The 12386-nt window shown below is 38.4% G+C and overlaps 1 protein-coding gene and 1 pseudogene across 1 annotated transcript; one reads left to right on the plus strand and one right to left on the minus strand.

The window, feature by feature from the left end:
* Positions 1–2707: 2707 nt before the first annotated feature.
* On the plus strand, positions 2708–4019 carry TUSC1 (tumor suppressor candidate 1). Its single transcript, XM_036261605.1, has 2 exons — positions 2708–3265; positions 3296–4019. The coding sequence occupies exons 1-2, from the start codon at positions 2708–2710 to the stop codon at positions 3362–3364; spliced, it is 627 nt and encodes a 208-aa protein (XP_036117498.1). The 3' UTR covers positions 3365–4019.
* A 7011-nt stretch (positions 4020–11030) lies between these two features.
* On the minus strand, positions 11031–11468 carry LOC118629343 (annotated as a pseudogene).
* Positions 11469–12386: the final 918 nt, after the last annotated feature.

Genomic DNA, 12386 nt, shown 5'->3' on the forward strand with positions numbered 1-12386 from the left:
TTGCCCAAATGTGAAGGTGCCATTAATTACCCTAACAATGGCTCACTTAATAAAAAAAATGGGATTCAAAGTGGAGAAATGAGAGTCAAATGAGTATGGCAATAAAAGAATCTTAGAAACCAACTGGCAATACAGGAAACAAACAATATATATTATGGGGCCTCTTCTCAAGTGGTACCTAGAAATATATCAGAGCTACCATGAATGGAAAAAAACACTTGTTTGGAGGATGTGAAACAGGGGTCAATGAACTCAACAGCTGTCATGCAAAGTTGGTTTTGAGAAATACTAAAATGGTTGCATGAAGTACAGGGCAAACAACATTGCCATTGCAATTCGGTGACACAGCCTTTCTCAACTAGAGTATTTACAAAATTGTTGGTTAAAGGCATTATATTAAGAAGCACAATGAGCCCTGGCCAGTTTGGCTCAGTGGTTAGAGTGGCAGCCTGCAGTCCAGAGAGACCCAGGTTCGGTTCCCGCTAAGGGCACGTACCTTGGTTGCAGTTTGTCCATGACCCTGGTTGGGTCCTGCGGGTGGCAACCACTCCATGTGTCCCTTTCACGTTGATGTTTCTCTCTCTCTCTCTCCCTCTTACTCTATCTGAACAAAATATGAAAAAATGTCCTCCGGTGAGGATAGGAAAAAAAAAGCACAATGATTGTGAAATCGTCTGTCCATCATCTTTCTATTACATAAGATAAAATTTAAATTGTTGAATAGAGAATGGGCATTGAGGGTGTAGAGCAGAAAAAAACAAAATAAAACAAAAAAACACTAACTACTTACAAATGTACCCGTAATAAAAAAATAAAAAGTTGTTTTAGTGAAATAACAAAATCAAGTACTCTAAATAACTTTTTCTCTCCTTTATTCTAAACTTTATATTAGTTAAGAAATAATCTTCCGCCTTAGAGTTTCCTAATAAAACTGTCAAATTATAAAAATAAAACTGTCAAATTTGTTATCGCAGAATTCTTATCTCTTTTTCTTAATAGCAGTTTAATGGATAATAAATGCTATGTTAGAAAAGAGTGATCTATCTCCTTTGAGACGTTTTCTATTTAACAAGTGAGTAATTTTACTGTTTAGAAACTCCCATCTTTAAAGGAAAGTACGAGTAATTATCTTTTATATTTCTTCTAATTAAGATATACTTTTCCTGTATTTTCTTCTTTTAAGGATACCTTAGCTGCATATTTCTTCTAAATCTTATCAATTACATATTTTTTTCTTTCCAAGATTTTTTCATTTTATTTTGATATAATCTGGGAAGCTGTAAAAAGAGAATGCTAATAGATTTACAAATGTGGGAGTTAGAAGAGTGTAGCCAACAGAAAATAAAACACAGTAGTACTCAATTCCTAACACCCACAGAGAGGGTGACAGAATCTTTGTGTAAAGTTTTTCTCTAGCTTCCATGGCATCTCTATCTTATTTCACAGATCCCTAAAACTCAACATTATCTAAAATTGAGAACTAACCATCTTTCCTTACATACCAGCTTCTCGTTTTTTTGTATTTGGTTCAATAATCCAGAGTAGTTGGTGCATAACTACAATAAAGTTTTCACTGTTTACTTTTAATGGAAATTGAGAATGATACAGTCTTTAATACATCTAAATTTATTTTCAAAATTCTTAACTTAGTCTTTCCTTCTTTTGTACTTCATGAAATGATAATGACAGTTGATAGATTTTTGTGATTGTAGGTGTTTAGGAACTTACTTGGCAACATAATGCATAAAAAATTAGGTAACTCTGTATTTTCCCCTAGTTACTTTCTGTGAAACAGGATTCTCATACACTCTTCTTGTTCATTTACTTGTTTCAGTAGTTTGGAGACTTAAGTGAATCTAAGAATTATCTGGAAGCTTATTTAAAAATATAGGTTCTTGCTACTCCTTCTCTCCCCTATAAGATTTTGGCAACAATGATGTAGTTATTTTGTAGGTTGAGATCCTTAAAAACAAGAAATGTGGTTCATTCAATGAGTTGTATCCACCGGTCCCTAGACATTTTGGAACTTACTGAATCCCGTTTCTTGTATGAATGCGGCACCTTCTGCATTTCCAGGTTTTTTGGAGCAGCACACAATCTGCAAGTGGAGTCCGGGCTGTTCACAAATTAGGAAATGCCCATGTTCTCTCCAGAGCTACCTGTTCCCACTTGAGGACCTCACGACAGGTGCTCAGTTCAATTCTGTTGCATGTTTCATGAAGCTTAGAAGTAGGTTAAACCGCTCCATTCTAAAGGAAGAACTGACAGCTTTTCAACTAGCCCAGTATCTGTCTCAGAACTTACTATTTGCTTTGGGACTGCTATGCAAAGGGCCAGGTAACCAGGGTGGTCGGGGTGTGGAGCGGGGCGAGGCCGCCGGTTCCTGCAGGGCACAGGCCCGCACGGAAGCGCAGGGCAGAAGCCGGCAGAGGACACGCGCTTTTCCCGCGCTGCCAGCAGCTGAGCGGCCCGGCGCCCCCGGGGCATTGTGCGCGCGCTGCCCGGCGATCGCAGGCCCGGGGGCAGCTCCACCACAGGAGACAAGACACGCCTCAGACCAGGCAAACTCCCGGCCTCCTCTGGCCCCTAGCCAGAAGCCGCCGCCCGCCACCTCCTCGCCTCCTCCGCTGTTGCCCCGGCCGCCCCGCCGGGCCCAACACGCCCGAGCCTCCGCGTGGCCCCTCGGCCCTCAGCGCGGTTGGGACCGATGTGGCGCATGCGTGGTGGCGCCACGAGGCGCGGGAGCTGCGGCGACGGGGGCAGCGGCAGAGCCTGCCGCGGGCAGGGCCGCCCGGGCCGGGTTCGCGGGGGCGGCGGCAGCGGCGCCGTGGGCTGGCGAGGCCGAGCGGGCGGCGCCCGCCAGCAGCTGGAGGAGCGGTTCGCCGACCTGGCGGCGAGCCACCTGGAGGCCATCCGCGCGCGAGACGAGCGGGACCGGCAGAACACGCGGCTGCGGGAGGAGAACGCCCGGCTGCGGCTGGAGAACCGGCGGCTCAAGCGCGAGAACCGCAGCCTCTTCCGTCAGGCCTTGCGGCTCCCCGGCGAGGGCGGTGATGGAGCGCCCGCGGAGGCGGCGAGGGCGACCCCGGGGCCCGAGGAGGCCGGCACGAACCGGACGGCGAGAGGCGGCGACCCCGACGAGGAGCCGGGCAGCCCCAGAGCCCTGAGGGCCCGCCTTGAGAAGCTGGAGGCCATGTATCGCCGCGCCCTGCTGCAGCTGCACCTGGAGCAGCGGACGCCGCGCCCGCCTGGCGACAAGGAGGAGGTGTCTGTGCGTGAACTCGACAAGGAGGAGGCGTCTGTGCGTGAACTGGAGCCCGGCCTCCGAGCCCAGGACCCCAAGCCCGCTGAGCCCTGGCCGTAGCCGGAGGCCCAGTCGGGAGAGGCGGGGCCTAGCGCGGCCCCTCCCCCTCCTCGGCTCCCCGGCCCCCCGCCAAGCGCAAGCCCTGGGCTCCGCCCGCGGAAGCGGGCGCTGTGCCTGCCGCCGGGCACTTCCGGGAGGCGGCCGGGCGCCAGCGCCGAGCAAGGTGCCGGTTGCTGGGGTCCCTGCAGGTACCCAGCACCTGCCTCTTACCGCTGCTGGTTTCTGTACGGAGAGAGGCCTAGTGACCGAGAGGCGGGTTTTAAAAGAGCAGGAAATGGGTGTCCGGCCGCACCTCCTAATGCCTGAACTTTTGTGAGGTTGTGAGGACTTGTAATTTTTCCCTCTATTTTGATTCTTTGAGGGATGAATAATGCATTTTTGAGTTGGTTGTGTTTTGTGCATTCTTCAATCTCCTATGCCTCTAGCCATTATTTCTTATGTGGCCAACATTCTAAGTATTGTTTTTATAAATTGGTATTACCTGGATTTCTTATAAAGTACCATCCTTTTTATTGAAAAGTTATTATTTATAACTTAGGAACTCAGTCTGTCTCTGGCTCTAGTTCTTACACATCTAATATATATTGATTTGTTTATCCTTGGGAATTTTTAAAGTATCTGCCTATAAGTGATTTTTTGAATTGATAAATAAATCTGGTGCATTAAAAATAACCTAAAAGTATCCCAGGACTATTATTTGAAGTTTGTGAAATGTTTACATATGTTTCTTTAGGAAATATTTGACATATTTAATATCTAACTTTGTTTAACCTTTACAAGGTAACATTTTCTTTTCGCCTATGTAACAGTGATCATTTTTTACACTCCTAAAGTAGTCTAAATATTTCATTATTTTTATTACATTTTAGAGTTGACATTAGAGTATAGTCAGTGCACAGGTACTTTGCCTAAGTTGGCTGTTTAAGAATTTTTTTAAAATTATGAATTATTTGTATATGAAAAGGCTGAAAACAAAATGATTTAACTCTGAATTGTGATTTCAATGGGAAAAAGTCATTAATTCTAACAGAAGATATTCCAAAAATCACTTCAGTGCATTTTGTTAATAATACTTTTGCACACTAAAAAGGATACCACTGTGCCTGATGATCATGAGTGTAAGAGAATGTTAAGTGCTAGAAAAAACAATTCAGTTCAAGAAATAAAGAAACCATGAGAAGAGTTTGTGTTAGAGCTAGAAAAAAATCATAGGTAGAGTTTTTGCTTTATTTGTGACATATTCCACAAGTTTTAAGTATATAGCATATATTACAAATCAAAGTACCAAGGAAAATAGTTTTGTGATTTCTCTAGTCCTGGGTTTTGAAGATATTTTGTTTATTTACTTAAAGGTAGTTGCTATTTAGTTGTTAATATTAAAATCTTCCCCTATGACCAAGAATATGAGAAGAAATGGTGAGAATAGGTAGGTATATGAAAAGTATTTCTATCCCCTTTAATTAATTTTCAAGCAAGGACAAAAGCATTATCGGCTCTACTGCTACTTAATATTGGTTTTAAATTAGTTAATCTCTCTAAGGCTTAGATCTCATCATTAAAATGAACATAACCTACCTAAAACGGCTATAAAAAGTTTAGTGAGATGCTATATGCAAATTGCCTGCTTCAAAGTAAGTGCACTACCAATGAGAATTACAAGCCAAAATGTGAATGTCAAATGAATGTTTTACTGACACTTTCCCTTGTCTTCTGTATTTTGCTCCTTTATGACTTTATGAGTATTAGCAGAGATATGTATATTTTGAATGAGTTGATATTTTTTTCACTTTTGTGTTTGTTAATAAAGCAAACACTTAAAGCAGGGGTTCTCAACCTTCCTAATGCCGCGACCCTTTAATACTTATGTAAGTTTAAAACTTATGTAAGTTTCTAATGTTGTGGTGACCCCCAACCATAAAATTATTTTTGTTGCTACTTCATAACTGTAATTTTGCTACTATTATGAATCGTCAGCGGAAATATGTGTTTTCCGACGGTCTTAGGTGACGCCTGTGAAAGGGTTGTTCAATCCCCAAAGGGGTCACGACCCACAGGTTGAGAATCACTTACTTAAAGCCGTATGTAAAAAAGTTCAAAAATATTGCCAATTGTGGTAAAGTTCAGAGTATTAAACAAACAAGCAAAATATTTAGTTTATATGGTTTTTAAGCATCTTTTGTTTTAAAACCATGTACAATATAAGCATGGTGAAACAATTTTTTGTAAAGTGATGAGGCATACACAAACACACACAGGTGAGAACTACTTTTTAGCTTAATTCCTGAAAAATATTAAAAATTCTGAAACCAAAGTGCCCCATAAGATGGCTTAAGTATAACTGTATTTTAACTTTGTTGAAATTCTCTGCTGATAATTGATAAAGTTTCATGTAATAATATAAAAAATGCTTTTATATTAAAATATGTACCTGTTTAAGAAATGGGTAAAATTGGTTTTAGAAAAATTTGATCTAGGATCCAGTTTAAAATAAACTGAAGATCATCATAACTGTTAACATTTTCATCATTTCAAATTTGTGTAATGAAAGGACTTACAATTTATAGAAATGAGCAGCAAAAATGTGTCTGAGGATTGGCATTTTTTTAATCAGCATTTTTGCATGACTGCTACTCACAAAAGCATATTTTCTTGTGTGTTTTTGAATTTAAGATATAAATTAAAGCAATATAAAATGAGTACTTATGTAAGTTATAGAACACATTCTCCTTGCCAAACTTCTTCAACACTATAAATATTTGAAGATTATTTGAAAACATTTTATAGTATTAGTTTTAGGTTTGCCAATTCATGAGTATTGCCATGATGAAACTAATACTAAATTACTTAAACTGAATTATCATTATATATTAAATAATTATTGGCAGCATGATTTTGATTCTGGTGCCAAAATACCATTTTCTGTTTTGCTACAGGGAACAGATTTTTGCTGAGAATTTGTCACAAAATCTGCATGAATAAATGACAAAATTGAATATTTCTGTTAAGTGATTAATCAAATGTAAATTCTAATTATATTATAAACTTTCTTATTTTAATTCTTACCCAAGGAAACTCTTCCATTTATCTTCAGGTAGAGCAGGAGGGAGAAAGAGAGAGAGAGAAACATCAATATGAGAGAGACACATTGATTGGTTGCCTCCCCCCACGACCCCGACCATGGCCAGGGACCAAATCGCAGCCAAGGTCATGCCCTTGACTAGAATTGAACCCATTACTTTATGGTCCCACGGGCCAGTGCTAAGGCAACCCGGCCAGGACTAAACTTTTCTTTTTTGATAAATATCTATCTGATATAGACAGTATTTATGCAACGTATATATGGACCAAAGAAAACACATAGATAATACCCACATCTCACTTTATAAGGATTAATCATGCTTAAAATTCGAATTTTATAGCTTATGCTAAGATTAGCATGACTCAGTGATCAGAATTAAGCTACATTTTATTTAGTCCACAGATTTTGCTTATTATACAATTGATATTCAGAATCTACTGTTCAAGATGGTATTTGCATATCTTATGATGATTTATTAGTAAGGGAGTCTTTTTTTTTTTTTTTTGAACCCAAACTTCCAGACATCTTTTGTATTTAGATAAAAATTGAGAAAGGACCCTGGTTGGTTTGGCTCAGAGGTTAGAGCATTGGCCTGTGGACCAGTCATTGGTTTGATTCCCAGTCAGGGCCACAAACTTGGGTTGCAGGTTCATTCCCTGCCCCCAGTCAGAGTTGTATATGAGGCAACCAATTGATGTGTCTTTCACATGGATGTTTCTCTCCCCCTTCCTCCCTCCCATTCTGTCTAAAAATCAATGGAAAAAATATCCTTGAGTGAGGATTAAAAAAAATTGAGAAAGGAAAACAGTGACTTTGGTGCTTGATTCTAATTGAACAATAAGCATTCTACTCTAAAAAGTGAGTTATCTGAAGGAGTAACTTAACAAAAATCTATCTTAAATTCCATACTTAGGAATGATAAATGTTTCCCTTGGCCTTTCAGTTTATCTTTGACTTTATCTTAAACCTATAACCTATATTGTATTGTAAACTTAAGGAATCTGCCTTTGGTTATGATGAAGGCTCTGTCATTAATAACCAAGAAATTCAACACTTAGTGACTATTAAAAACAATGAAAAAATTTAAAAATCTAGTAAAATTTCTGATTCAAGGGCTTCAGGGTGTCAGGAAGCTGTGCTCCTCATGGTTGGTCATTCAGGGTCTCAGACTCTTTTTATCATGTTTCTCTGCCTTTCCCTGTGTCATTGTTTCATCTGCATAGTTGAAATAGGTTATTTCCAGAACCAAGTCTTCACTTTTGGGAAAGAAAAAGAGAGGCCTAGTCAGACCTGAAAATGATATAAATTTTTCTTGTTACATTTTATTGGCAAAACTTCATCACATGACCCATTTAACTTCAAAGGAGGCTGAGACATGTAGTCAAGCTGTAGAGTCTTTTGCCTAGCTATAATTTTATTACTATGAAATAATAGGAGAACTCATTTTGGTGGTCTGCCATCTTAATGGAGGCTGGCATCTACTTAAATTTTTTAAGAATTTTTATGTCTTGGCATAGCATTTTTGAAACTATATAACTTAATTAAAATAAAAACAACCCAGCTGGTGAGGCTCAGTGGTTGAGTATTGACCCATGCACCAAGAGGTCACCGGTTTGATTCCTGGTCACGGCACATTCCTAGGTTGTGTGCCAAACCCCCAGTTGGGGGGCATGTAGGAGGTGACCAATCAATGTTCTCTCTTATTGATGTTTTTATCTCTCCTTCTCCCTTCCTCTCTAAAAGCAATAAAGAAAATAAATAAATAAACACAATGTGATTGCTTTATAGTAAAAAAAAATCTAACCTTTTTATTCTCCTCTGTACTATCCTTATGAGTACAAAACATGAGATATTACTTTGATAAGAAAAAACAGCTATAAATTTTATATAGGAAATCCCTATAAAGTATGAACCATCTGTAAATAGATTATATATAATAAAAAATATGGTTTTAAGAACCTATATTTGATAAATGTTATTTTACATGTAAATCTAGATATATAACTTCAGGGGGAAATGTTTTCTGTTTATCTTATTTCTTGTTCACTACGATTCTACAACTTGTAGAGTTGAAGGAGACCATGGAGAGTTTAGCCTAGCAACTTTCAGTCTTTTTGCCAACAACTTAACAGCTTTCAGAGGGAACCACATATACATCACACTTCATAACTTAGAATATGCTCACCACAATCCTAGATAGTAGTATTCCTTCTTGTTTATAAATGAGGAACCTGATGAACAAATGTATTGAACATTTTCCAAGTTAAAAAAATTATTTAAAAATTTTTTTTAAATAAAGATATAAGTGACATAACATTTTATCAATTTTAGGACAAATAGATAATGATTTAATAAATGTATAGCCCTGGTCAGTGAGGCTTAGTTGGTTGGAGCATTGTCCCATGCACTGAAGCGTAGCAGGTTTGATAATCAGTCAGGGCATATACCTGAGTTGCAGGTTTGGTCCCCAGTCAGGGTGCATATGGGAGGCAACTGATTGATGTTTCTCTCTCTCCCTCTCCCTCTTTCTCTAAAACATATATATATATATATATATATATATATATATATAGCAAAATGATTACCAAAATAAGTTGACATTCATCACCACAGATAGTGACTTTTACTATAGTCATAATTCTGTACATTATATCCTCAGAACTTGTTCAAATAACTTATTTCTGATTTTAATATGAATTCTGGCTTTCTCTAGTAAACATGATATAATTAATTGCTCAGTAGATTCTTGACTTTGAAGTCTTTATTATGGCTTTGATTATACTTATTACATAACAAAGATGTTTTCTTCTATTTGTGTTGTAGAACAGTTTAAATAGCAATAGAGTTATGTGTTCTTTTAAATTTTGATAAATTTCACATGTGAGGCTCTTGGGGATAGATGGATAGATTATTTTGAGAGGATAGTAGATATTTAAAAATTTTGTCTACTTATTTGATGGAAATGTAGTTCTTTTTTTTTTTTTTTTTTTTATCCTCACCTGAGAATATTTTTCCATATTTTGTACAGATAGAGTGGGAGGGGTAGAGAGGAAGGGAGAGAGAGAGAGAAACATTGACGTGAAGAGACACATCGAGTGGCTGCCACCCGCACGACCAACCAGGGCCGGGGACAAACTGCAACTGAAGTACGTGCCCTTAGCGGGAACCGAACCCGGGTCTCTCCGGACCGCAGGCCGACGCTCTAACCGCTGAGCCATACCGGCCAGGGCGGAAATGTAGTTCTTTACAAACTTGGGCCAAAGTGACTTAAAAGAAGGGTTTATATTATTTGGTCAGGAGAGAGGTTCTCCCTCTATCTTGCTGGACACATGAAGGAAGCATACAGCTCCACTGCCCTGGCATCTGTCATGATTATAAGAATAGCAGAGTGCCGTCGGCGGTTTGGCTCATCAGTTAGAGTGTCAGCCCGCCGACCAGAGAGGCCAGGGTTCAGTTCCACTAAGAGCACGTACCTTGGTTGCAGTTTGTCCCCGCTCTGGTTGGCGTCATGTGGGTGGCAACCACTTTATGTGTCTCTTCCTCCCTCTCTCCCTCTCGCACTATCTGAGGATAAATGCATAAATGTCCTTGGGTAAGGATAAAAAAAAAAAAAAAAAAGAAGGGCAGAGAGCTGGAAGAAAACCTATTTCTTGATAACATCATTACAGTTCTTTGTCATGCCTGGAGTCTGTCCTACATTTAGACTTCTATTTATGTGAGAAAATACGTTCTTTATTGTGTAAGCCAGTTTGAATTAGTGAATTTTCTTAATGGGAGTCAAATGAAATACTATTATCCCTACTATCAAAATAGGGCATCTCATAAAAATAATGTTGAGGAAAAGACAACAGATACAAAGAACATAAATGGACAAGCAGCTAATGTCTCTATATATTGAGAACTCTTATAAATCAAACAAGAAAACAAAATCATCCCAGTTCAGAAAAAAGCAAAAGAATTTACAGATCTGACATATTACCTAATAACTGAATAACCAATAAGCATATACTTTCATATTAATAGTAATATAAAAGTAAACTAAGGTGTTCTATCTATTCTATTTCATAACTAAGTAATCAGCATTTATCTAATGACTGCAGGAAAAATATTAGAATTTTGAACATCTTCTCCAATGGTCCTTATATCTAAATAGTTATCACATCCTATAATTTTTGCCTCAAAAAGGCCTTTCACAGTTTTTTCTTTTTCATCATAATCTAAGAACCTTTGGCTTTATTTTCTGTTAGGTGAGCATTGAGGGATGCAAATTTATTTTAGTTTAGAATGTAAATTGCTGTATGTACTATTGACCAATAACTATATATATATAAAATTTGTTTTTCACTAAGACTTTATCTTAGGACATAATTAAACTGTTACCACCCCCCTACCCCAACTTGAAGAAGGGTTAGTACAGTAAGTGTTACAAAGCAGATATGAATAGTTTTTAAAGGATTGGAACCAACATTAACTGACAAAGAAATACTCCCTTCTAAATCATCATAATGATGTTTAAGTAAAGACAAGACAAAAAGAGGTTGATGGAAGTTCAGATTGAACAAGATCCTCACATTTCATCTAACACATTCAATCCTGGCTAGAATGTACTAAAATAGAAACAGGATTACTATAATACAAAACGTCCACTACAGATCGCTGTATACACCTGTATTCCAAGCCCACCCCCAAGCCCCAATGCTTCCAACACAACCATTTCCCAGCCTGTTGGGCCTGCCGACGAAGAAACACGTAGATCTTTTCTTTGATCCAATTTTTGTTATAAGGCTGGTATGTCTGGGTATCAGCTCGGTAAACAAGACAGCTGAGGTCTGCCAGATCATCAATAAAATCAAACAACTGGCTGATATCCTATGTAATAGAGGGGCAGTTGGGATTCATTCTCTTCAGATGTTCTTCATACATTTTACAAACGCCTTCCGTGCGTTCATTCACTGATTCATAGTCAGCATAAGGTCTGCCTTCTGGCCTCTTGGTAGGCTGTACCAGTAAAATTCTGTGAGACATTGCGCCAAACTCTCGCTGCAGCCGCCCTGCACCACCGCCAAATAGGAGCTTAGCCTCAAAGCTGCCAACAGCCAACCCCTGCGAGAGGAGCCGCCTTGACCAATAATCTTGAAAGCAGGTTAGCATGTATGCTGGGAGCAAGTAAGAAATCGCAGATTTTCTATTTCCATTTATTTTTATCTCATCCTTTTAAAATTTATTCTTTTTATGTATGTTTTAAAATTTTCCTAGCATGGTAAATGACATACAAATTTTATGTACTAAAAAATGTTTTATAGATCCTGGAAGAGTGTAAATAATACTACACTGGAAGGCAGAGAGCTCAGTTGTGGCATTTGTCATTTATTAGTTTTGGAACTTAAGACTATTACTTTATTTTTTTAATATATAATTTTTCAAATTTAAAAATTAGGTAATAGAATTTATCCAAATATGCATTATAAAAAGGTTTGTTGTGAGAACCAGTAAAGCTCAATGGTTGAGTGTGACCCACACACCAAGAGGTTGCTGGTTCGATTCCTGGTCAGGGTACATGCCCAGGTTGTTGGCCTGATCCCCAGGGGGGAGCATGCAGGAGGCGGCCAATCAATGTTCTCTCTCATCAATGTTTTTATCTCCCTCTCCCTTCCTCTCTCTCTCTAAAATCAATAAAGAAAAAAATGTTAAAGAAAAAATTAGCTATTATATCTGAATTTGGATCTTATGCTTTAAAATACAGCACCAAAGTAAGAAAATTATTATTTCTGAAGGATATTTTTTCATATATATATATATATATATATATATATATCTTGCTTTTAGGACAAAAGAAATTAGTCATTACAATTATTTCAGATTTAAAATTTTGTTTTGTCTTCTCATTCACTTCTTGAGATTGAGGATTTTCTCAGAATTTTTTGGTATATATCTCTTTGCTTG

This window comes from Molossus molossus, unplaced genomic scaffold (genome assembly GCF_014108415.1).
Source record: "Molossus molossus isolate mMolMol1 unplaced genomic scaffold, mMolMol1.p scaffold_m16_p_14, whole genome shotgun sequence".
NCBI lineage: Eukaryota > Metazoa > Chordata > Mammalia > Chiroptera > Molossidae > Molossus > Molossus molossus.

Bases quoted from the DNA above. Each gene is read 5' to 3' on its own strand.
- TUSC1 (XM_036261605.1), top strand. From the start codon at position 2,708: ATGTGGCGCATGCGTGGTGGCGCCACGAGGCGCGGGAGCTGCGGCGAC. The intron at 3,266-3,295 runs GTGTCTGTGCGT...GACAAGGAGGAG, and splicing joins CGCCTGGCGACAAGGAGGAG to GCGTCTGTGCGTGAACTGGA.